The 25,230-nt window shown below is 41.9% G+C and overlaps 2 protein-coding genes across 8 annotated transcripts; one reads left to right on the top strand and one right to left on the bottom strand.

Annotated features, from left to right (window-relative positions):
• The first annotated feature begins 132 nt into the window (after positions 1-132).
• Positions 133-12,436, top strand: g6pd (glucose-6-phosphate dehydrogenase). Of its 7 annotated transcripts, none has more exons than XM_071371489.1 (14): positions 179-267; positions 1,051-1,089; positions 1,984-2,105; positions 5,697-5,734; positions 5,826-5,934; positions 6,065-6,282; positions 6,516-6,674; positions 6,779-6,904; positions 7,019-7,112; positions 7,299-7,485; positions 9,537-9,772; positions 9,926-10,002; positions 10,585-10,677; positions 10,782-12,436. In XM_071371489.1, the coding sequence occupies exons 1-14, from the start codon at positions 246-248 to the stop codon at positions 10,870-10,872; spliced, it is 1,611 nt and encodes a 536-aa protein (XP_071227590.1). In that variant the 5' UTR covers positions 179-245; the 3' UTR covers positions 10,873-12,436. The 7 variants fall into 7 exon arrangements, with proteins under 7 accessions (XP_071227593.1, XP_071227592.1, XP_071227590.1 ...); XM_071371488.1 differs by having other exon boundaries at positions 181-267; positions 6,513-6,674; XM_071371490.1 differs by lacking the exon at positions 179-267 and adding an exon at positions 305-460 and having other exon boundaries at positions 6,513-6,674.
• Positions 12,437-14,176: 1,740 nt separating this feature from the next.
• On the bottom strand, positions 14,177-24,894 carry LOC139557116 (glycerol-3-phosphate dehydrogenase [NAD(+)], cytoplasmic). The gene is made up of 8 exons (XM_071371495.1): positions 24,762-24,894; positions 21,860-22,037; positions 19,751-19,891; positions 17,320-17,458; positions 16,497-16,609; positions 15,894-16,130; positions 15,384-15,490; positions 14,177-15,163 (listed from the first exon to the last, which is right to left on the bottom strand). The coding sequence occupies exons 1-8, from the start codon at positions 24,803-24,805 to the stop codon at positions 15,067-15,069; spliced, it is 1,056 nt and encodes a 351-aa protein (XP_071227596.1). The 5' UTR covers positions 24,806-24,894; the 3' UTR covers positions 14,177-15,066.
• Between the last annotated feature and the right edge of the window lie 336 nt (positions 24,895-25,230).

Here is a 25,230-nt window from a genome sequence, read left to right as displayed (position 1 = left end):
GAAGTGTTTGCCTTTTGGTATCTCTTCCATGTTCGTTCATGCGGTTTAATACATGACTGCATTGATAATCCCAGGCAGTATTGGCCTCTAGTAGCCTACTACTACTGATCCACTTAATGTACATGTCAGTGGGCTAGCTGTTCACTTTGATTGGTGTATTATTCTCTGAAGAGTGCACACTAGAACTCCGCCCCGTCCATCTTTTATTTGTCTTTCGGAATGTGCGGTCATTGAAGCCATCAGTAATGGGAAGTGCATCGAGCGCTGGTGAGTTTCTCTTTAAACCAATAAAATCACTGAATTCAGTTGTGTCATTATAACAGGGAAGAAGGAAACTGCGTTAGAGATGCACTGCAAGTAGCTTGGTGCTTGGCAATTTACAGAAGTGTCGGTCGGGGTTCGCGCTGTAATCTCCGCATTCTCAGTTAAAGTTAATCGTTTGAATTGGAAATGGCTGGAAGTAAGTGTTAATTTAAAAACAAAAAGCTATCCCTCTGCCTACTACGAACACATTGACAGCTAGCCGCGCGCTAACGGGTCATTTTGCAGCTGACTGCATGCTTGTCATTCTGTCAAAACAGCCACGAATATGATGCTGGGATGTTTTAGCTAACGATAGTGTCTGTTTGGTGTTTTGTTATTAAAGAAACTCGTGTAATTTATAGTTAGCTAGTTACTTTGGTGTGTAACCTAGGTCCAAATATTTTGTATAGAGCGTGACTAGTTTGCTAGCTAGCTAACGTTACCGTGTACAGGTGCAAATTCGTCTAAGTTAGCTAGCTTGGCTAGCTAAACGTACCCCGTGTTATTTGTGGTCACTGCACGGCTAGATGTGTTGAGCCTTTTTAAATACGGGATTGGGTTGAGGATTTTGCTAATAACATTATAGTGGATGGTGTGTTGTGACTATTTGTGTCTGCAAAGTGGAGAATGCTTATCCGAGAGAGGTGCACATTCTGTAAACTGTAGCTAGCTAGCTAATATTACATTGACCGTTTAATTACCTCTCTCCCTGCTCTTGTTGTGGATTCTCTCTCTCCCTGACCCAAGAGAGACCGGCCGGTGTTGCCATTGCACAACAAGGACCCGGTATGATTATGATTACTGGCGTATACAGAAATAGTGATGTAACTGTGTCGTCTTGCATGTAGATTTTGTGTATTTCTTAGTGGACTTATTTAGTCTATTCCACTTACATATTATGTGACAAAATATCGACTTAGAAGAGGTGCTAAACAAGGTCTTAGGTCTACACCATTTCCGTGTAGGTAAGATAAGAGTATTAATATTTTTGAAGGTGGCACACAATGTCTTGATTTCTTATCAGCCGTATGAGAAGAAAAGTTTGGCCTAAAATGGTTTAATATCTTTACCATATGATTTGTGGTTTTATAGACTCTATATAGGCTGTGTTTTTTAAGTGTCCTTTTCAAATAAAGTGACATTTGTTAAAAATATTTAGGGCTAAAACTGTTCTCCTGAAAAGAAAACGACAAGTGCTTCCTGAAAGTAGATCTACATTTTCCAAATATCTGTTCCTCTATGTCCAATCTTACTGCCTATAGCACACAAGGAGGTACAACTAAGAATGTTTCAATCTATTGTTCTCTTTCACTTATTGGTGCCAGCCTCCTTTGTTTATCCCAAGGCTGTTTCTCTGAATGTCTAGAAAATTCATTGTTTGAAAGCAGTGTTTAACTTGTTTTGTGTTTGAAAAGTGGTTGTGGCTGTTTGTACTCCATTGGTATGAATCATTGTGTCAGTCAGGGCCCAGAGTAGTGCTCTAGTCTATTTGCGTAATAGTGTGATATTGAAGTCATGCCTTCAATAGGCTTACGCTATTAAACTAGACTACAGTGGACTACACTGTATTGTTCTTGTGTGAATGTGTGTGTGTTCCTCCCACAGGTGTTATCATAAATGTTAGGCCAATCAATCCTGTTCTTGATAATGACTTGTTTTTTGACATTTACCTTTGCCTAGGAAAAATGAGCTCCATTCCCCTCTCTCGGTCCGAGGTGTTTGGGGAGCTGCGGAAGGAGCTGCATGAGGATGAGGAGTTCCGTCAGTCCGACGCTCACATCTTCATCATCATGGGAGCATCGGTGAGGGGGGGGGGCTGGTTGTGAGAGGTTACTCTGATAATTGATCAATGACCCTGCATGTTTTAGACCTTCAAAGCACTGTCAAAATGATTTGTATCATTACAAAAGTTGTTTGAGTAAATGGAATGATGGATGTGAGTGTGTGTGTGTTGGATGCTTACTGGAGAGAGTGACTGACAAAATGAGTGAATCACTTGAGATTGCGAACATCATCTAACCTTTTTTGTGGACATTTATGAAATGCTCAGAAAATGTATGAGCGATTATGAAATGAAACCTGTAATGCATTCTTTAGCTAGATTTCCATCCAATTGGCGACAGATTTTCATGCGAATATTCTAAAATCTGCCTAAAAACAATATGCGCATTTTCCCACCAGAGATGTTCCCATAAAATGTACTTGTTGCATATAAAAGGCTGTGCGAGATGACGTAGTGCACATAAAAATAAATTTTGCGGTTAAATTCCCATGTACCAAATAAATAAAGTTAAAGGGGTTTCCAATGCGTTTTCAACTCTACTGATGGTTTTCTCACCGAATTTGTTTTGTTACTGTATATAGAGAATGTGCTGACTCTGGTATTTGCACATGCGCTCTAGCCATCAGTGCGATCTGCACTCTGTTGGCTGGAGCACATGTATAGCCTACATGAGGTTATTATGGACAAAAGAGCAATATTATTTTTATATGTCATGGCAGCCAAGCATCGATTATCAGAATAAGATCCTCGATATTTATTGTAACGGAGCATCAAGCTCATCACCCTGCACTTTCATTACCCTGTGAAGTTCATCACTTATTTCCTTAGTAGCCTAATAAACGGCATGCTTTCCTGATGAGTTGTAGTGGGAGGACCACACAACGTGTCATCGTGTGACTCTAAGCTTACTTCCATATGATGGTTATTGTATCAATGTTTGCGTGTAAAAGTGTTTCCACCAGCATTTCTCGCAATATTAATTTGACCGACACAGAAATATCCCACCTTGTGTAGCGTGTTTTGTTTTGTTGACATTTGGAAAGTTTACCGAAAAATTCTGTTACCATCAGGCTTGTCATTACTTAAAAAAAATAATAATAATTTATCCGACATGTACTTTACTCGCATAAAAAGGTTGGTTAATGAGGAAGTTCAAGATATATCTAAGACACTGGATTAGCCTAGCTATTTACTAAATGTAGGCTACCAAACTGCAGAATCTGTTATACCTATTTTATAAACACTTTATAATAGATTTTAGGTGGACATAGAAGGGAACACATTTTGTGAGAAAGTTGTGTTGAAAATTTAAAACGGAAAAGAGAGAGGTTGCACATGACCTGTTTTGAGGAAATGTCTACATTTCATTGAGACACATAACAGCGCTTGTGTAACTAAGCAACCCCAGAATCACTTGAGCTTTCTGTAGTCTGGCCTTGATACAGAGAACAAACATAACAAGGTTCCTGATTGTTGGTTTTGGTTTGGACACAGGCTGTTTGTTAGCCAATCATGGTCAGCTCAGACCATTTGTTAGGCAATCATTTGGGCACAGATAGTTTGTTGGCCAATCATAGTGTAAGAACTGATCTTTTGTTGACCAATTGTTTTGAGAGCTCAGCATAATGACCAAGTTACCCAGTCATTTAGAGCGAGTTTAACGAGCCAGAATTTCATATTTCCCACAGCCTATAATAATTTATTCTCCTTTCAATACCTACTAGGATTATCAATCCAGTGACTAAGTCCAGGCACTCTGAAGTTGCATTTTCTTATACTATTTCCTTCTCTAGGAATGACACCCTCTCTAGGCCTACACGGTTTATTTCCTGTTTCCTTGTTCTCTGCTGACTTGTAAAGACCTGCCTAGTTTGCTGATAAAGTGTGGGAGAGTAGTTCTGATATTTAATTATTCCGCCCACTTCTCTTCCATCTACTTTCTCCTGCTCTATTTACTTTTGTTTGAAAGGAGTGGAACAAGGGCTGAATAGTGCAGTGTCACTGTCTGTCAGCAGTTTCCTGTCATAGCAATAGAGGCAAGTCTGGAATCAGGATGGGGTAATGGTAAGGCAGAGCTGTGGTTTTTAGGAACAGTGATTGTACTACAAAAGGCTATGCATAGGCTACTGTAAAATATGCTTTGTTTCCAATGCTGCAGTCTGTCCTTGTCACTCCACAAGCACAAACCAATCACCAGGTGGTGTTGCACGTGCACACCACCTCACTCAACATGGCCTCATTGCAGTTGCTGTGCCAATGAAACGGTTCAGTAAATATTGCACACTTACCTTGGTACAAGGTACCATACAGGCTTGCTGGATGGGACTGTACTTAGCCTAATGGTGATGCAAGATTGTAGGCCAAATATTCATCTGTTGATCCATGGCACAGGAACAGGGTCACATTTCCAATTATTGAAGGTAATCTCTATTTTCACTTCACTAAAGCAATGAAAACATAGCCTAGTTTCTCTCACCATGACTATCTAATAAGGCTTATGTTTCATCACGTGACTCCAAGTTTACTTCGATATGATGGTTATTATATCAATGTTTGTGCATAAACATGTTTCCACAACCATTTCTTGCATCATTAACACAGAAAGACAAAAATATCTGTTGACAGCTGTCGTGATTTTCTTTTATACGGTATGACTTAACTTGCATAAAAACTGTGGATGGAAACGTGGTAATTGAGATTGTCTGCTTTTGTGAAAGGGAGAGAGGAATATAGTGGGATCAGTGTGCATGACTTTCATCATGAACGGAAGAGTGAAGAGATCTTTGTCGAGTCACCCTACATTTGCATTTTTCTCTCAGCTGAGGCGGGACACTAGGCCAGCAGTTCATAGGTGTAACTCAATGTGTCATTGAAAGGCACACTAAGCAAATTATTCAGTATTACACAGCAAACCAACACCCCTCACTGGAATAGGAAACAGATAAGCTCATAAATAATAGTCAATAAGGCCATTCGGATGAATGATTTTTATTTTTGAAGCATTTCCTCAAGTGACAAACATCAGATAACCCAGCATTCGCTAAAAAACATTACTGAAGGACCCGTGGTATAGTGGTGCTGAAACTAGTGAGGAATGCTTTGTTAGATTTAAAAAAAGAAGTGATCCTCAGTTATTGTGCCTGTATAGATGTTTAACAGTGTTGCTTTGTTATCTATATATTTTTTATTATTTTTATTATTCTCTGTGATGATAGGTACCGTAATTTCTCCATTTATTTCATACCAGATTTCGTAAGGGTTATTGCCTTCAGAATATTCTTTGGCTTTGTACTTGGCCAGTTTTCTTCAGGCTGTGTCGCTGCTGCTGCCTCTCTGTAGTTAGCAGTGCTCCCAGTTGGATTACTGCTATTGCGTAAATCCTAAATAGGCCACTACAGCCTACTACTAACTGTCCAAACTGCAACCAGCAGTAGTATCAAGTAAGGAACCCTTATTTATAGCCTTGTTTACTGTACTAGTAAACTCCACACTGACAGACCTTGAATGAACTGTCTTGTAGTGCCACTAGGCTATATAGGCCAGGGGCCTCTGTTTCAACTAACTATTTTAGAGGTGACTAATCTGGTCTTGTGTTTACAATGCTCTTTAGGGGGATCTAGCCAAGAAGAAAATCTACCCAACTCTATGGTGAGTATGTGTAGCCCAGGGCAGTTGTGAGGTGTCATGTAATAAGACTAGTTATGAGCTTTTCTCTATTCTTCTCCCCCGTCTCACTCAGGTGGTTGTTTAGAGATGGGCTCCTTCCTGAACAGACTCACTTTGTGGGCTTTGCCCGCTCTGACCTCACGGTGGATGCCATCAAAACTGCCTGCATGCCCTATCTGAAGGTAAGACTTTCCCATGAACAAATCATCAAGCATTACACACTGACCCACATTTGACACCGTTAATGTGTTTGTGCATGTGCTAAAACCAATGACGACATGCGACAACGTTCCTATCGCTCTGTGGTCCCAGGTGGCAGACTCTGAGGCGGAACGGTTGTCTGTGTTCTTCAGCCGTAACTCTTATGTCAGTGGGAAGTACACTGAGGAGAGTGCCTTCTCCAACCTCCACACCCACCTGTTGTCCCTGCCCGGGGGTGGTGAGGCCAACCGCCTCTTCTACCTGGCCCTGCCGCCCAGCATCTACCACGATGTCACCAAGAACATTAAGCACCACTGCATGAGCACCAAGTCAGTGAGCCTGTTATGTCTGTCTGTTTTACTGTTTAGTCTCAGACTCCCTCTCCTCTGAATCCTTCTCTATTGGTAGGGACTGGGACAGGCCTGGTCATATTTAATCCACTTGCTGTATATGTAATTGGTATTGTCTGGGAAGGGTTGGTCATGAGATGAATGTTCCCCTCTTCTGCTGTTAAATAACCAAATCATGCTGAACTCCCCTCCTATCTGTGTGTGTTTAGTAGGGGCTGGAACAGGGTGATTGTGGAGAAGCCGTTTGGTCGTGACCTGCAGAGCTCTGAGGAGCTGTCCACCCACCTCTCCTCCCTGTTTACTGAGGATCAGATCTACCGCATAGACCACTACCTGGGCAAGGAGATGGTGCAGAACCTCATGGTCCTCAGGTACAGAGATGAGAGAACATGAATAAACCTTGTCACAGACAGCTGTGTCTCTCAGCTATGTCCATGTCAATAAGGCTGAGGTTAAACAGTGGTAAATGTTCCAGGTTCGGGAACCGGATCTTTGGGCCAATCTGGAACAGGGACAGCATAGCGTGTGTGGTCCTCACCTTCAAAGAACCCTTCGGCACCCAGGGCCGAGGCGGCTACTTTGACGACTTTGGCATCATCCGGTGAGGGGAACTGGCTTAGTGCTTAATGAAATCAAACCTCAATGAAGGCATTTATTCTGGCCATGTTCTACTAGTCCGTCTAACTTCTCACCACCAATTCCGTATTTTCTTTAGTGATGTCATGCAGAACCACTTGCTCCAGATGCTCTCTCTGGTTGCCATGGAGAAGCCAGCCTCCACCAGCTCTGATGATGTCAGGGATGAAAAGGTACAATAACATGGGCACAACCTGGCTAAAGCCCAAAACACGTCTTTACTTGACTTTACCATTGGCTCCTCTAGAAAACTACTGATATCATCTTTATTAATAAAAAACAAACAAACAGAATCAACAATTAGTCTTCAAACCTATCACTTCTTACTTACTCTCCCTGACCACTGTCTCCCTCTGCAGGTGAAGGTGCTGAAGTGCATCGCCCCCATTACCATGTCAGATGTGGTGTTGGGGCAGTACGTGGGCGACCCAGAGGGAGAGGGGGACGCCAAGCTGGGTTACCTTGATGACCCCACTGTCCCCAAAGGCTCCACCCAGGCCACCTTTGCCACAGCTGTGCTCTACGTGCACAACGAGCGCTGGGATGGTGAGAACCTCTGCTTTCTCTCTCCATGGCATGGTGTTGTTGCTTGTTGTGCTTTCACTGTCTGGTCAAACCAGCTCTCTACTCAGTGATAACTCTTAAAGGCCCAGTGCAGTCAAAAACGGGATTATATTTTTTTGTGTTTCATCTATACTGTACCAGTCAAAAGTTTGGACACACCTATTCATTCAAAGGTTTTTCTTTATTTTCACTATTTTCGAGACTTTAGAATAATAGTGAAGACATCAAAACTGTGAAATAACACATATGGAATCATGTAGTAACCAAAAGTGTTAAACAAATCTAAATATATCTTAGATTCTTCAAAGTAGCCACCCTTTGCGTTGATTACAGCTTTGCACAATCTTGGCATTCTCTCAACCAGCTTCAGTCTTGAAGGAGTTCCCATTTGTTGGCTGTGTTTCCTTCACTCTGCGGTCCAACTCATCCCAAACCATCTCAATTGGGTTGAGGTCGGGTGATTGTGGAGGCCGGGTCATCTGATGCAGCACTCCATCTCTCCTTCTTGGTCAAATAGCCCTTACACAGCCTGGAGGTGTCATTGTCCTATTGAAAAACAAATGATAGTCCCACTAAGCGCAAACCAGATGGGATGGCCTATCGCTGCAGAATGCTGTGGTAGCCATGCTTGTTAAGTGTGCCTTGAATTCTAAATAAATCACAGTGTCACCAGCAAAGCACCATCACACCAACTCCATGCTTCACGGTGGGAACCACACATGCGGAGATCATCCGTTCATAAACTCAGCATCTCAAAAAGACAGTGGTTGGAACCAAAAATAAAACATTTGGACTCCTCAGACCAAAGGACAGATTTCCGACAGTCTAATATCCATTGCTCGTGCTTCTTCGCCCAAGAAAGTCTCTTCTTATCGGTGTCCTTTAGTAGTGGTTTCTTTGCAACAATTTGACCATGAAACCCTGATTCACGCTGTTTCCTCTGAACAGTTGATGTTGAGATGTGTCTGTTACTTGAACTCTGAAGCATTTATTTGGGCTGCAATTTCTGAGGCTGGTAACTCTAACTTATCCTCTGCAGCAGAGGTAATTCTGGGTCTTCCCTTCCTGTGGCGGTCCTCATGAGAGCCAGTTTCATCATAACGCTTGATGGTTTTTGTGACAGCGCTTGAAGAAACTTTCAAAGTTCTTGACATTTTCCAGATTGACTGACCTTTATGTCTTAAAGTAATGATGGACTGTCGTTTCTCTTTGCTTATTTGAGCTGTTCTTGCCATAATATGGACTGGGTCTTTTACCAAATAGGGCTATATTCTGTATACCAACCCTACCTTGACACAACACAACTGATTGGGTCAAACGCATTAAGAAGGAAAGAAATTCCACAAATTAACTAACAAGGCACACCTTTTAATTGAAATGCATTCCAGGTGAATTCCTCATGAAGCTGGTTGAGAGAATGCAAAGCTGTCAACAAGGAAAAGGATGGCTACTTTGAAGAATCTCAAATAACATTTTCATTTGTTGAACCCTTTATTTTGTTACTACATGATTCCATACGTGTTATTTCATAGTTTTGATGTCTTCGCTATTATTGTACAATGTAGAAAATAGTAAAAAATAAATAAAAACCCTGGAATGAGTAGGTGTCAACTTGATTTGGTACTGTATTTCCACACGGAGGTTCAAATAAAACTGTGAAAGTTATGATAATGCCTTTATAAGAGCTATTTGAGAAGACAGCCTGAAATTTCAGCCTGTTTTGGTGGGAGGGAGTTTTGGCCTTCCATGTCACATCGCCATGTGGTAAATTAGTTAGACCAATCATAAAGAGTTCCAAACCTCTGCCAATAACAACACATTTTCAGTTTCCCCTCCCAGCTCAAACCCCTCTGACAGTCCTCGCAAAATTCTTGCTTGAGAAATTGCTCTTTTTCTAAGAAGCATTATTTTTTTATTTTTTTCATTTTCCAATTAAATTAACAGTAAGGTACTTAATTGTTACCCAGAAATGATTTGATAGAGATAAAAACGGCTGCATTGGACATTTTAAATAACTATTTGTTCATCCAAAGGTGTTCCCTTCATCCTGCGTTGCGGCAAAGCCCTGAATGAGCGGAAAGCAGAGGTCCGGTTGCAGTTCACCGACGTCCCGGGGGACATCTTTGGCGCGCAGTGTCGTAGGAATGAGCTGGTTGTGCGCGTGCAGCCCAACGAGGCCGTCTACGCCAAGATGATGAGCAAGAAACCAGGCGTGTACTTCCACCCCGAGGAGACGGAGCTGGACCTCACCTACAAGAGCAGATACAAGGTGAGATACTGAATGAACACACACCCAATCATTCCTAGAAAAGGGACACCCACACACACTACCTCGCCACACTCTCCCATTTTAGCAACCCATATGCAGGCACAAACGTTCAAACATATTTGCTCCATTTTCACTGTAATCTTCTCTCCTCAGGATGTGAAGTTGCCCGACGCCTACGAGCGTCTCATCCTGGACGTCTTCTGTGGCAGCCAGATGCACTTTGTCAGAAGGTCAGTCCGTCTGTCTCCGAAGTTCCCTCTGTTGCCATAATGTTTGTGTTATGCAAATAAGACCATGAACATGCATTAGGGTTGGGCCGTATCCAAATGTCCCACCCTGTTTCTGTGCCGTATTATAGTATTACCGGAAGTGCACACAAGGGGGGTGCACTTCCAGGTAGGGGTGTGCAGAGTACTCGGACAAAACGAGTATCGAATTTTCAGAATACGATTATAACAAGTGTTTTTTTGTTTGTAATTATCTGTCATCGGAAAAAGTTATCTTCTGCTGCCAGCATGCATCTCTTTCACTCAAACCGTGTGAAGCGCTGTGTGATCCGAACAACTATTGTCTAGGTCTGTCTTAAGAAAACGGGCGGGGTATCGGTTGAGTCTGCTGCAACGATTGGATTAGACCAAGCCGCTCTCAATCCCCCCCCCCCCAAATCGGTTTTGAAAATCATACCATCGGCATTTTGAAATACCCCGGTATACGGTATATCGCCCATGCATTATTCTGTCCACTACATGGTGCCATAGGGTTGCTTCTCCCATTGGCTGCATTACTGTCCCTTACATTATATTTTCTCTTAGTGATGAGCTGAGGGAAGCCTGGAGGATCTTTACGCCTCTCCTTCATCAGATAGAGAACGAGAAGACTCCCCCCACACCCTACAAATATGGAAGGTAAGATTTACCAGTCACAGTTTAACAACTATCTCATGTCAATAGTCACATTCATTTGTCTGCGATAGTTTTTGTGATGGATTTGTTCCTTTCCTTCTTCCTAGCCGGGGTCCAACGGAAGCGGACGAGCTCTCAAAGAGGGTCGGTTTCCGTTACGAAGGAACATACAAATGGGTCAACCCCCACCGACTGTGAGGGAGGAGAGGAAGAAGAGGGATGGGTAGAGGAAGAGGCAGAGTGGTGTAACGTTGCAATACTTTTGAATGTCTTTGGGTCTGGTGGTTTCTACTATTGCTCTTTCCTTTCCAGACCTGTCACGGCAACCGTCGAGAAAGACTAGGAAATATGGAAAGGAAGCTATTTAATAGTATTGGAGCATAGCCTAGGTCTCAGGTACTACATTAATGCTCTGGTGTCACTTGTATCTGTCAGGTCTTAACTAGGGAGGGAGGAGGTGCTTAACCACTGGGGAACAAGGGAAGAGCGAGCGAACACTAGCCCAATTCTGTTTCAGCTTTTACTTCTCGTCATGGATTCAAAAGCTGATTGCGAGCCAATTCGCTACCCTTCACCCAGAAGTGTGCACTTATTTCCAACATACTCATCACACCAGTCCATCCCATAAGGGGGGGGGGGGGGGGGTGTACAAGTGCAAACTTCGGAATGGGAGAGTGGTAGAGAACAGGACTGATTCCATTGAATGGGTGTAAGCATGGGCTGGAGAGGTTTCCACTTTCTTCAGTACACACTTGAGGCAGAAGGGAGAGAAACAGAATTAGGCTACTCTTAGACAAAACATTCTACAGCTCTGTGATCAGCTAGTGATCATAGCTACCAAAAGTTAGACCTGGGTGTTTTTACATGGAGACTGAGAACAAAACATGGATAACCTGTTTTTAATGGTGGGAATTACAATGAATGTCTACCACCCTCTGCTATTACCACCTGTATTAAAGGGGTACTTTGGGATTTTGGCAATGAGGCCAAAACTCGTGGATACTATTGTCTCTGTGTCCAGTATGAAGGAAGTTAGCGATATCATGGTCTCACGAAACTAACTACTGTAGTGTTCGCACGAATGACTGGCATGGCATAATCTTTGAGACAAGCATATGCTTGGCTTAATCTTTGAGACAAGCATATGCTACTGGCAGGATCAAACAGGTATCTGCCATTATGCTAGTAGATACCTATAGACTTCCAGTCATTGCGCTAACGCTAGTTAACGTTTGCTTGCCCGACTACCTCTAACTTCCTTCATACTGGACACAAATGGTAGCCATGAGTCCATCTGACTCTGGGGAAGTAAATAAAGTGCCTCATTGCTAAAATCCTAAAGTATCCCTTTAACAGATTAAGTGTTTTTCTATTAATGTAATCTTTGTTTTTCTTATGCTATTTTGGACCAAGCAAAATCATGATTGCATAATAATTGTTGCATTGAAGTGGGTTTAAAACATGGTGGTTGAATGCAGGGGTCAATATTTTATGCAGGCAGTTTCCTCTCCAATTTCTTACAAAGCAAAATTGTACTAGAACAAGGCTTTAGTGTGCTTAATTCCAAGAAAAGAGCTGTGACTGTTTCATTCCTTTTTGTTTACATTTTCAGGCCTATTAAGTTACTGTTTTTTGTTTAGAAACGGCAAAGTCTGTCACAGGGTCAACATATGATGCCATCTTTATAATGACGTACTGTATTGCTATAGACCGAACATTCATGTTATATTTCCAAACTTGCAATAAACCAGTAATTTCTGCAGTGTGCATTCTCAATTGATACAGGTATTGGTCTCTAGAAGTGTGTGTGTGTACACACACACTACCGGTCAAGTTTGGACACCTACTCATTCCAAGGTTTCTTTTCACTATTTTCTACATTATACAATAAGTGAAGACATCAAAACTAAGAAATAACATATGGAATCATGTAGTTAACAAAAGTGTTTAAACAAATCACAATATTTTATTTGAGATTCTTCAAATAGCCACCCTTTGCCTTGATGACAACTTCGACAGTTCATGTCAGAGCAAAAACCAAGCCATGATGTCGAAGGAATTGTCCGTAGAGCTCAGAAACAGACAGGATTTTGTCGAGGTACAGATTTGGGGAAGGGTACCAAAAAAGGTCTGCAGTATTTGAAGGTCCAAGAACACTGGCATCCATCATTCTTAAATGGAAGAAGTTTGAAACCACCAAGACTCTTCCTAAAGCTGGCTGCCTGGCCAAACTGAGCAATCGGGGGAGAAGGGCATTGGTCAGGGAGGTGACCAAGAACCTGATGGTGGAGATGGGAGAACCTTCCAGAAGGACAACCATCTCTGCAACACTCCACTAATTAGGCCTTTATAGTAGAGTGGCCAGACAGAAGCCACTCCTCAGTAAAGGGCACATGACAGCCCGCTTGGAGTTTGCTAAAAGGCATCTAAAGAACTCTCAGACCATGAGAAACAAGATTCTCTGGTCTAATGAAACCAAGATTTAGCTCTTTGGCCTGAATGCCAAGCGTCACGCCTGGAGGAAACCTGGCACCATCCCTACGGTGAAGTATGGTGGTGGCAGCATCATGCTGTGGGGATGTTTTTCAGCAGCAAGGACTGGGAGACTAGTCAGGATCGAGGGAAAGATGAACGAAGCAAAGTATAGAGAGACCCTTACTGAAAACCTGCTCCAGGCGAAGGTTCACCTTCCAACAGGACAACGGCCCTAAGTGCACAGCCAAGACAACGCAGGAGTGGGATCGGAACAAGTCTCTGAACCCGGACTTATACACAATCTCTGCAGAGACCTGAAAATAGCTGTGCAGCGACGCTTCCCATCCAACCTGACAGAGCTTGAGTGGATCTGCAGCGAAGAATGGGAGAAACTCCCCAAATACAGGTGTGGCCAGCTTGTAGCATCATACCCAAGAAGACTCAAGGCTGTAATCGCTGCCAAAAGTGCTTCAACAAAGTACTGAGTAAAGGGTCTGAATACTTATCTAAATGTAATCTCAGTTTTTATTTTTTTTATAAATTAGCAAAAAAATCAAAACATGTTTTTCCTTTGTCATTATGGGGTATTGTGTGTACATTGAGGTAAAACAATAACCTAACAAAATGTAGAAAAAAGTAAAGGGTTCTGAATACTTTCCGAAGGCACTGTGTGTGTGTATATAAATATATGATCAACAAAGAAAAAGCTTTGTATTACAATTGTTGTAGATTTAATTCAAAAAAGATAGTTCCAGCAAAGCCCACAGCCAGGAGCTAGCCAGTAACTGTAGACCTGTTTTATTCACAGTGCCTTGGCTGTTTACCTAAAGAGTTTCTATTTTTCTTCGATTCTCCGTTCCCTGGCTCTGACATGTGCTTGTCCATGTAAATAGCAACTATTTATTCTGACCACGAGCTACAGTGCTGAGATTCCAGTTGACATCAACTGAAATAGAACTGCCCTCTAGAGCGGTGAACAAGCAGTAAAATGAAAAGGGCAGCACTTTGACGGCACGGGAATAAAACATTTATTTCAAAAGGCAAATCTTTTTATTTTTTAATTTTTTAAATACACCCTTTTCAAACATAAGCCACGTGTTAGTGCAATTCAAAGGCAGCGTCATGGTTACGAATGGCTAAATGGAAGGACGATAAGAGGTAAAAGGTATTTGGTTTCACAAAGCGCAACAGCCAAGACTTTTCAGCAATGTGGCGTTGTAAGGCACTTGCATTTTCTTTTAACCGTTGCTATGTACATCTAGGGCTTGATTCAATCCGTATTGCAGAAGTTGAGCACTATAGCGCGATTGAAATTTAACGGTCATTTACGATTGAGCGGACATACGTAGTCTCCGTGAGCGCAGGAACATTGCCTTTAAAGTCTAATCGTGCTATAGAGCTGAACTTCCGCAACATGGATTGAATCGAGCAACTAGTCTAACAACCAATACAAGTCAAGAATCAAACGTCAAAGGATGCAGAGGGAACCAGAATTACATAAGACAAGTGAAAAGAGGACACAAATAGCCTAGCCTAGCCTAACCACAATTAACATGAATAAGCCAAACGATAACGAAGTGAGGTATCACAATGGACGTGCCAACAACAGCTGAGGACGGAGAGTGGCGTCTGATTCGTCGCCAACAAATACATGCTGGGTCATCATACTCCTGTAGAAAACCAAGAGCAGGAAACCACTTCTATAATATAGGAGGTGCGTACAAAACCCAAAAGACAGTACACAGTAGAATAGCTGCAGCATACACCACAAGTCCAATGCAAGCTAACCTTACTTCACGTCGTCCGTTGGAGTCTGCATCGGAGTTGTGGACTATGCAAGTGTGCGTATTTTCTAACCGGTACAAAGTGAAAGTGGTGTTGATCCTGCTTCTCCAGTCACTTGGCCAGTCTGTTATCCTACATGTGCTCTGGGTGGTTCTGCAAACACTTGATAAACTCTGTGACTGGATGGCCCTGGTAGCAGATCTGGTACACAGCGTTGAACAGTGGGAACCTGGGACGAGAGGGATCGTTGAGTTGTCACAGTCATTATCTTTGGCCTTTAAGAATAACGGCATTGTTTTTACTATTTCAGATGTATCCGATTATTTGCATTTAACCGAGGTGATTCACTCAACAGAGCCAGAGGTTATTTGTAAGGGAATCACCACATGCAAAGTAACATCAGTTTCTCCAATGGGTGAAAGAGCTGTTTGATTTCTGTGCCAACCTACTTGTCAAGCAGATTTTTGTTCTTTAGGATGACATGGACTTCAGCTGCTGTTGCTGGTCCCTGGAGCTTCTGTCCATTCAGCATCTCTTTCTCCAACTCTTCAATTGACTGAGCAGAATAAAAACATGGCTGTTGAAGTCAAGGCCACTCTCACCCCAAAAACACATTTGAACTAAATTTCACCCCTCTGGCCCCCTTTTTATTTTCAAAGCTTAGGGATAAGGGATAGTGCCATATTTTTGGCAATTATGCACTTTATCAGATGAAATCATGGATACCATTTCAGTTCTCTGCGTTGGCTAACGAAACTACCACCAACTTCCTTCATACTGGATGCAGAGACATACAAACGGTATCAATGAGGTCATCTGACAACATTTAAAAAAAAAATCCCTTTAAAGCTCTCATCTTCTGTATTTACCCTGTTCCAATCCTAAAGGCTATAATTCAAACCATTTTTCATTTTTACGTCGGCCTGTCTATCTAAAAGCCAATTAAGTCACCGTCTCACCTTCCCTGTCTTGGCAAATTCTTCGGCCACTTTACGGTTGCGACCGCCATAGCAGGTCGTGATGAGGTCGGCGACGCCACAACTCTCCAGGAAGGTTGCCGAGGAGACGGGCCCTGCGGTGCAGAAGATGCGTGCGAAGGCGATCATCTCCATCAGCCCCAGTCGGATCACAGCGGCCTTGGTGTTGTCCCCGAAGCCCAGGCCGTCACAGAAGCCCGCCCCCACCGCCACAATGTTCTGACAGCCCCAGAGAGGAGGGCAGGGGTTAATGGCTTCAACACATAAGGACAGACTTTTTTCTTACAAGCACACTTTCTCGCGTCTGCCCATCATCTAAGAAGTAGATGAAGGGCAAGTAGAAAGTATACAATTGGAAATGAGGAAAGTGTTGAGATTTAGATGTCGTGACAACATGACTAGACATTAAGTAAAGCGAGGCTAGGGAGAATCTATAAGGCTGCGTTAACACAGGCAGCCCAATTCTGATCCCTCGCCCAATTATTGGCAAAAGAGCTGTTCTGATTGGTCAAAAGACCAATTAGTGGAAAAGGAATCAGAATTGGTCCGCCTATGTAAACACAGCCTTAATGGTTGAGTGATCACCTTCAGTGCTCCACAGATTTCAACCACATCGGACTCCTCCACTACAGTGACCCGGAAGTTACTGGTCTGCATGAGTTCCTTCAGCAAAGCCCCATGTTCTTTATCCTTACATCCTTGGGAGAGGGATAATTGGAGAGAAATAGTTAACCCTTTTCAATCCTAACATATATTTACCTTTCAAATATTTAATGAAAAACTCTAGCACTTACCATGTGACATAACGAGTAAAACTCAAGGTACAGGCCCTAATTAAAGGCCTAATTACCAGCCTCTAGTTACAGGCTAAGGCACAGGGTTTTCATGGTAAGGTCACATGCAAAAAAAATATGCACTAATGGCCCTCAAAGTTGGCTATTACACCACATTTGATCATTACCGCATGTCAGAGGCATGAAACGAGCGAATGGACTTGAAAACGGGTGGTATAGCCTACACTCTAAAATGTGATGTGGTTCAACGAGAACACTGACATTATGAAAAGGCAGAGTCACACGCCAACTGCAGTGGACAGATAAATTCTGGCCTAATGGCAATCGGAAAACGTCATTACACTTTGGGTGTTTTATGTAACAGAGGTCTCTTTCCATTCACCACTGTTTGGAGGTTGGAAATATGTTGAGAGTGAATACCTTTACTAAATGTCTCCACACATATTGACAAAATAGAATGAAATGAATGCCTTACTTTTCAGTTTGCACTGTATACATTTACCCAAACCAAATGTTCAGAAAGGGGAAGAAAAACAAACAAACACTGGACAGCACACCATTCAGAAGTATGTAAGACAATGATAACCCAAGCCCATTACAATGTGGAATCTAACCGATAGTGGTCTCACAAAACTTCTCATCGGCGACCTCGTTGGCGATGTTGGCCCCCATCAACACACTCATGGCGATGCCCAACTTCTCCTGGATCACATCGGAGATGAGCTTCAGTCCGTCAGGACCCTCATCCACACCCTGGAGTAGAACACGTAGTACACAGTACACACAGTAAAGCCATTCAAAAGACGTACAGCGGGGTTTGAAATGATTGACACCGTTGATAATGATGAGCAATAATGACTGTATAAAATAAATAATTCAAAATACTGAGCTATATTGTATGCTGAAAAAAATTGGGAATTTAAAAGATTTTATACTGATACAATTGCTCAGAGAAAGAGATTTTGTTAAACAAGTATTTTTTGTTGTTGACCATTACCAATAACAGAGGTTAGCATGCATTGACCGTTTTGTAACATTCTCACTCATTATTCACAATTCATTCAGGATTATCCGTAATCATGGTAGGATCCATACTAACGTAGAAGTGTTTAGAAACATATTCTATTCTTATTTATAATAAAAGTGACTCCAAATGACAAATGATTTACCATTCATTTATATTGGGCACAAAATAAACTGAAACAAAACCAAAACGAACTGCAAATACATTTAACAAGTTTGTACGTGCTAGGAATATGGGACAACATACTAAACTTGACTACTTTATTTAATAAGAATCTTTAGGGGTGTCAATCATTTTGACCCCTACCTTTGAGGGGGGGGGGGGGGGGAAGTATTACTCGTAAAACCAAATCTCTTTCTCTGTAAAATTGTATTACTATAAAATATAGTTTCCTAATTATTTTGGGCAGACAATACAGCTCAGTATTTGAATTTGTTATTTTATACTGTCATTATTGCTCATCTTTATCAGGGCCAAGGGTGTCAATAATTTCAGACCCCACTATATATTACAGTGGAGCTATGACCTACATAACGATATACAATGTCTTCAGAATGTATTCATACCCCTTGACACATTCCATATGTTGTTGTATTACAGCCTGAATTCAAAATGTGTTCTACACACAATACCCCATAATGCCAAAGTGAAAACCTGTTTTTAGAAATTTTGGCAAATTTATTGAAAATGAAATCTCATTTACTTAAGTATTCACACCCAAGTCAATACTTTGAAGAACATTTGGCAGCAATTACAGCTGTGAATATTTCTGGGTAAGTCTAAGAGTTTGTTGTTGATTGTTGCTAGACAACCATTTTTAAGTCTTGCCATAGATTAAGTAGATTTAAGTCAAAACTAACTCAGCCACTCAGGAACATTCACTGTCTTCTTGGTAGATGTGGCCTAGTGTTTAAGGTTATTGTCCTGCTGAAAGGTAAATTCATTCCCGAGTGTCTGATGGAAAATAGACTGAACCAGGTTTACCTCTAGGATTTTGCCTTTGCTTAGCTCCATTACATTTCTTTTTTATCCTGAAAAACTCCCCAGTCCTGAACGATTAAAAGCATACCCATAACATGATGCAGCCACCACCAATATGGAGATTGGTACTCAGTAATGTGTTGGATTGGATTTGGCCCAAACATCTTATTCAGGACCAAAAGTAAATTGCTTTTGCCACATTTTTTGCAGTATTAGTTTAGTGCCGTGTTGCAAACAGGATGCATGTTTTGGAAACTTTCTATTCTGTACAAGCTTCCTTATTTTCACTCTGTCAATTAGGTTAGTATTGTGGAGTAACTACAATGTTGTTGATCCATCCTCAGTTCTCCTATCACAGCCATTCAACTCTGTTTTAAAGTCACCATTGGACTCAGCGAAACCCCTGAGTGGTTACTTTCCTCTCTGGCAACAGAGTTAGGATGTCTGTCTTTGTAGTGACTGGGTGTTTCGATACACCAGCCAACGTGTAATTCATAACTTCGCCATGCTCAACATCTGCTTAATATTTTTTTTTTTTACCCATCTACCAATAGGTGCCCTTCTTTGCGAGGCATTGGAAAACCTCCCTGGTCTTTGTGGTTGAATCTGTGTTTGTAATTCTGTGTTTGCAGAACCTTCCAGATAATTGTATGTGTAGGGTACAAAGATAAGGTAGTCATTCAAAAACAACACTATTATTTCACCTTATGTGACTTGTTAAGCACATTTTTACTCCAGAACATTATGGGGTATTGTGTGTAGACCAGTGTCCCCCCCCCAAAAAGAATCTCAATTTAATGCACATTAAATTCAGGCTGTAACACAATGTGGAAAAAGTCAAGGGGTGTGAATACATTCTGAAAACAATGTATGCTATTTAGCAGACACCTTTAACCAAAGCGACTTAGTGTCATGCGTGCATACATATTTTTTTTTTTAACATATGGGTGGTCCCGGGAATCAAAACTCTATGATGCCATGCTCTACCTACTGGGCTACTGTTATAGGTCTGCTGAAGAGAGCATGGGTGTTAGCCAAACCTTGATGAGTGACATTCCTAGTGCATTAATCTTTATCTTCCCCTTCATGGTGTCACACACTCTGCCAATGAACTGGTGGGGGATCACAAACACTAGGATGTCTGCTTCCTTGGCAGCATCCACCAGCTCAGGAACTGCCAACTGGGGGAGAAACAGGAGGGGGGATAGTCAGGGGCACTGGTCTTGGTCTGCTTCTCTCATGTAGTCCTTGCACATTGTAAATAGAAAAAGAAAGAGCTTTCACTCATAAGCTCCATCATGCACCTTTATTCACAAACAACGTTTTGATCCTGCAAGGATCTTTGTTAGGTTGTACATTGTCAAATTAATGTGTTATTGATTCTAACTAGTGGGTGCCACAGTCCAAAAAGCTACAGTACATCAAAGGTATCAAGAATCTCATTAAAAACTGTTATTTTATAATTGTGTAACATAATGTAAGTGACTGCTTGATCTGTGCTAAATCAGTCAAGTCAGCATGACTCGTCCTACCAAATCTGTTGAGTGCAAGCCAGGGGTTCAAATCAAATCAAAACTTTATTTGTCACATGCGCTGAATACAACAAGTGTAGACCTTACCGTGAAATGCTTACTTACAAGCCGTTAACCAACAGTGCAGTTCAAGAGTTAAGAAAATATATACCAAATAAACTAAAGTAAAAAAATACATAAAAAGTAACACAAAATAACAATAACAAGGCTATATACAGGGGGTATCGATACCGAGTAAATGTGCCGGGGTACAGGTTAGTCAAGGTCATTTGTACATGTAGGCAGGGGTGAAGTGACTATGCATAGATAAACAGCAAGTAGCAGCAGTGTACAAAACAAATGGAGGGGTGGGGGGGGGGTCAATGTAAATAGTCCAGTGGCCATTTGATTAATTGTTCAGCAGTCTTATGGCTTGGGTGACAGGAGTTTCTGACAACTTTTGGGGTTGCCTCTGACGTCACCTATTATATTGGTTCTGGATGGCAGGAAGCTTGGCCCCAGTGATGTACTGGGCCGCACGCACTTCCCTCTGTAGCGCCTTACGGTCAGATGCCAAGCAGTTGCCATACCAGGCGGTTGATGCAACCGGTCAGGATGCTCTCGATGGTGCAGCTGTAGAACTTTTTGAGGATCTGGGGACCCATGTCAAATCTTTTTAGTCTCCTGAGGGGGAAAAGGTGATGTCGTGCCCTCTTCACGACTGTTTGGTGTGTTTGGACCATGATAGTTTGTTAGTGATGTGGACACCAAGGAACTTGAAACTCTCGACCCGCTCCACTACAGCCCTGTCGATGTTAATGGGGGCCTGTTTGGTCCGCCTTTTCCTGTAGTCCACGATCAGCTCCTTTCTCATATTGAAGTAGAGGTTGTTGTCCTGGCACCACACTGCCAGGTCTCTGACCTCCTCCCTATAGGCTGTCTCATTGTTGTCGGAGATCAGGCCTATCACTGTCGTCGTCAGCAAACTTAATGATGGTGTTGGAGTCGTGTTTGGCCACGCAGTCGTGGGTGAACAGGGAGTACAGGAGGGGACTAAGTACACACCCCTGAGGGGCCCCAGTGTTGAGGATCAGTGTGGCAGACGTGTTGTTGCCTACCCTTACCACCCGTCAGGAAGTTCAGGATCCAGTTGCAGAGGGAGTTGTTTAGTCCCAGGGTTCTTAGCTTAGTGATGAGCTTTGAGGGCACTATGGTGTTGAACGCTGAGCTGTAGTCAATAAACAGCCTTCTCAGTTTCATTCTAATCCGTGGAGATCTCCTCTCGGAAATTGCTATGGGGTGTACTGTGGATTGTAGTGAGTGCTGCAAGGACAGCTGCAACACATAACTGAGCCAGGGCTGAACCTTTACACAGATAGTCCAGCAGAAGGCAGCTGACAGCATTCCCCACAGCAGTTTATTACTCAGCCGGTTTAGTTGTGACAGAACAAACTGTCACATAGCATTAGGCAAAGATGTGAGGAGGGTAACAATTAAAACAGGCAAGAAGGGTATTGGTTTCGGGGTAGGTCAATTTCAATTATGTGAATAATGGATTATAGAATGTATTTTTTAAAATTTAAAATCACATTCCTGAGCAGGATTACAACACATAGCAGCATGTGATGTGCTCCTCACCACATTGGGGGGTAGCTTGTGTCCAGGCAGGTACTTGACATTCTCATGGTCAGTGTTGATGATCTCTGTCAGTTTGCGACCGTCCACCATCTCCTCAAACACCCACATGGTCACAGTGTTGTCAAACTTGGAGTTGTGAGCAACATTGGCGCCTACTATCTTGGCAATGGCAGAGCCCCTGTGTAGTAGAGAAATTGCAATGTAAATGATTATATTCACTCTGTGGTTTTCTACAAGAACAATTGCATCCTAGACTGAAGAATGCAAGTGCCAAAAATACTTGACGGAAAGGAGCCCAAACAACTTAATCTTATTGTAAATGTACAATTTGCCAGATTGACCCTTATTTATCCTATTAAATAGGCAAATGGTAGTTGCTCTATTTTATGGTTAAGGGCAATTGGATCGATGGTCACCCAGCTAAAGTTTGTTTGCATGCAGTGGCCAATTATGGCTAACATTACATAATACAACAATGTAACAGCACTATTCATCTCATAACTGGATTAATACCTGTGGTGATACATGAAAGACTACAAATGTTGCAAACTTCACCTGAAACCCCCCCCCCCCCTCAAATCTATATTTTTGGGGAAAACGGCTAACTTCCTGCATTTCAACACATTTTGTCATGAGGCTGAGAGAAAATGTTGCAGTTTTAAAGAAAATGTCCTAGTCTGATAAATCAGGCTGTAATAGACAATTAACTGGTAATTTGTAAGTCGCTCTGGATAAGAGCGTCTGCTAAATGACTTAAATGTAAATGTATATACATTCTGAAACTAATACCTGCAAACTAGTGTAAATGTTTCTTACAATTCAGAATGTGGAATACAATATGTAAACTTACTCTACCGGTTGTCTGTGCGGTTTGTTTGTCAGCTGCTCGAAATTTGAGGCAAAATATCAACAGGAAAGTATTATTTACCTGACTTTTTAGAGAGAAGGTAGGTATGGCTTGGTTTGACACAGAGGTAAAAATTTGTTTCATATTGGATAGTCGGTTCTCTCTCGTCAATTGCATTCACCAAGCATGCCATGACAATGAAAATTGGATATTCTGAATCAGGGGAGGATGGAGAACAAGCAACCTTTTGTTTTATTGTTTATTGTTTTATAATAATTCACACAAAAAAGGTGCTGATTGTTCTCCATCCTCCCCTGAATCAGAATATAACATGTTCATTGTCATGGCATGACAATAGCTATTGAGGAGAGAAAACCCAATATAAAAACAAATGTTTTTTTCCCCCTCGGTTGCTTGTAGATTAATTTATACTTTTTTTTGGGACGTACATATCGGCCTTAGCTGGAGTAAAGGAAGATAGTTGCTAAACGGCAGGTAGCCTAGTGGTTGGAGTGTTGGGCCAGTAACCGAAAGGTTGCTAGATCGAATCCCCGAGCTGACAAGGTAAAAATCTGTTGTTCTGCCCCTGAACAAGGCAGTTAATCCACTGTTCCTAGGCCATCATCGTAAGTAAGAATTAGTTCTGACTTGCCTAGTTAAATAAAATAAAGCAATTTGGTGAGTAAGGAACATATTTTGGCATAAAGCTTGCATAGCTGTCTAATGGGAGTTTGAATCACAGCTTCCTGGGCATGAAAGATTAGACCCATCATACTCATTTTCAACCTCTAACATGCTAACTAAACCAGCTGCGTTGTGTGCACAAGTGTAAATAAATAAAAAATGTACACATGCATGTTATTAAATAATTTCATCCACCCTGCTTGCGCACGTCCACAGCTGTCTGCATAGCCAGGTGCTAAAATAGAACTTGGACACCGCAGTCCCACCTCTCCCATCGACTCATTGATTTTTACAAGCATACTAACCCACGTGGGTAATTGAACAATGAACGAGGTCCACACTCCAGTCGGTGAGCATATACCGCTAACGTCTAGCAACCCAAAGGTTGTGTATTTGAATCTCATTATGGATAACTTCAGCATTTTCACTAATTAACTACTACTTTTAAGCTACTTTGCAACTACTTAGCATGTTAGCAAACCCTTCCCCTAACCCTTTAACTACTTAGCTAGCCCTAACCCCTAGCCTAGCTAACATTAGCCACCTAGCTGGCCTAGCTAAAGTTAACCACAACAAAATTGGAATTCGTGTAATGTACACAAGTGTTATTTATTTTTTATCAGGGATTCATACAGAGACCAAGGTCTCATTTACAGATGAGCCTTGAATTACATAAATGACAGAAAATACACACATCAATATAAATTAAAATTACAAGCAGAAAGAACATGGTCATAAAAAATAAATAAAAACATTCATCAGTAATAAGGCCCTCAATTATGAAGAAAGAAAAGTGTGTACACACGAAATGCATTGTGATAAATCATGTACAAACAAAAAGTGGACTTTTCCATGTGCCTGTCACGAATTTTGAAAAAATCGTGTGTCTATTTCACAATAAGTTGTGGTGGTGTGTTGTGCGTTCTGACTTCAGTGCAGCTCAGTGTAAACAAGCTTAATGGTAGGGTCTGAATCTTCTGGCAAGTAACACAACAACCCAATGTTTATCTCCAGTTCCAGGACAAATTAGCTAGCAACAGAAAGCTAAATACAATGCCCATGAATGTTTCATGTGTGTTTCGACCGGTCGTCAAATTAATATAGTTGGCTTTGGTATTTTAACCTGTGTGTCATGAACGCATCTGGTGACAATTGACCAAAATTAAACATGCAGAACCAGTTTGGCCACGCCGTAACGCACAGATAGTGCAGGGGGCCCCCGACCATCGGTGATCCGTTCTAGCATAAGTTACCGCTCGAGCGACCTGTTTGAAAATGCGGCTAGAATTAGCCGGTCAGTCAAGCCAAGCTATGTTAGCTAGCTGCAGTACACCCACACACAAAGTCTTCAAAATAGATACATTTTCTTACCAATTGCCAGAGCCAATAATGCAGACTTTCTTTGGAGTTGCCATTGAAAAGACCCTTGCCGACGGACAAAACTGTCATGTGAAGGCAGCGTACAGAGGGCTTGGCAAATCTAGCTCTTATTTCATTGGTTAGTCTAAGGTAGACACAGTCCCGCCCACTATTTTCAGCCGCGTATCACTGAGAGCATTCGATTATCTGGTCCGTTTTGCCCCGGTGAAAGGAGATTACACCGGGTGAAAAGTATTTGCATTCGTTTTGTAACCCGGCTGCCTACCAGGCGTGAGCCATGGCGAAGTCGTCTCAAAACAAAAGTGACGTAGGTTAAGCGCTTAAGCACGTGGATTAATGAGCAGGATTCTCTGTTTTTCATGCAAAAGGGATTGCTGATGTTAAATACGCTTTAATTCGAACATATATTTCGAACATATACAAAGAGATTTGTTGTATGTTTCTGAACGACGATGCTGCC

Source organism: Salvelinus alpinus, chromosome 28 (genome assembly GCF_045679555.1).
Source record: "Salvelinus alpinus chromosome 28, SLU_Salpinus.1, whole genome shotgun sequence".
In the NCBI taxonomy this organism is placed as follows: Eukaryota; Metazoa; Chordata; class Actinopteri; order Salmoniformes; family Salmonidae; genus Salvelinus; species Salvelinus alpinus.
Note: the sequence above shows the minus strand (reverse complement) of the source record. Positions and strands in the feature narration are given on the sequence as shown.

Excerpts from the sequence above, each read along its gene's own strand:
- g6pd (XM_071371488.1), top strand. The coding sequence starts at position 246 with ATGGGAAGTGCATCGAGCGCTG. Across the intron at positions 6,905-7,018 it reads GACGACTTTGGCATCATCCG|TGATGTCATGCAGAACCACT; the intron begins GTGAGGGGAACT and ends TATTTTCTTTAG. Across the intron at positions 7,486-9,536 it reads GCACAACGAGCGCTGGGATG|GTGTTCCCTTCATCCTGCGT; the intron begins GTGAGAACCTCT and ends GTTCATCCAAAG.
- LOC139557116 (XM_071371495.1), bottom strand. The coding sequence starts at position 24,805 with ATGGCAACTCCAAAGAAAGTCTGCATTATTGGCTCTGGCAATTG. Across the intron at positions 22,038-24,761 it reads ATTATTGGCTCTGGCAATTG|GGGCTCTGCCATTGCCAAGA; the intron begins GTAAGAAAATGT and ends TCTACTACACAG. Across the intron at positions 15,164-15,383 it reads AACAAAAATCTGCTTGACAA|GTTCCCACTGTTCAACGCTG; the intron begins GTAGGTTGGCAC and ends CTCTCGTCCCAG.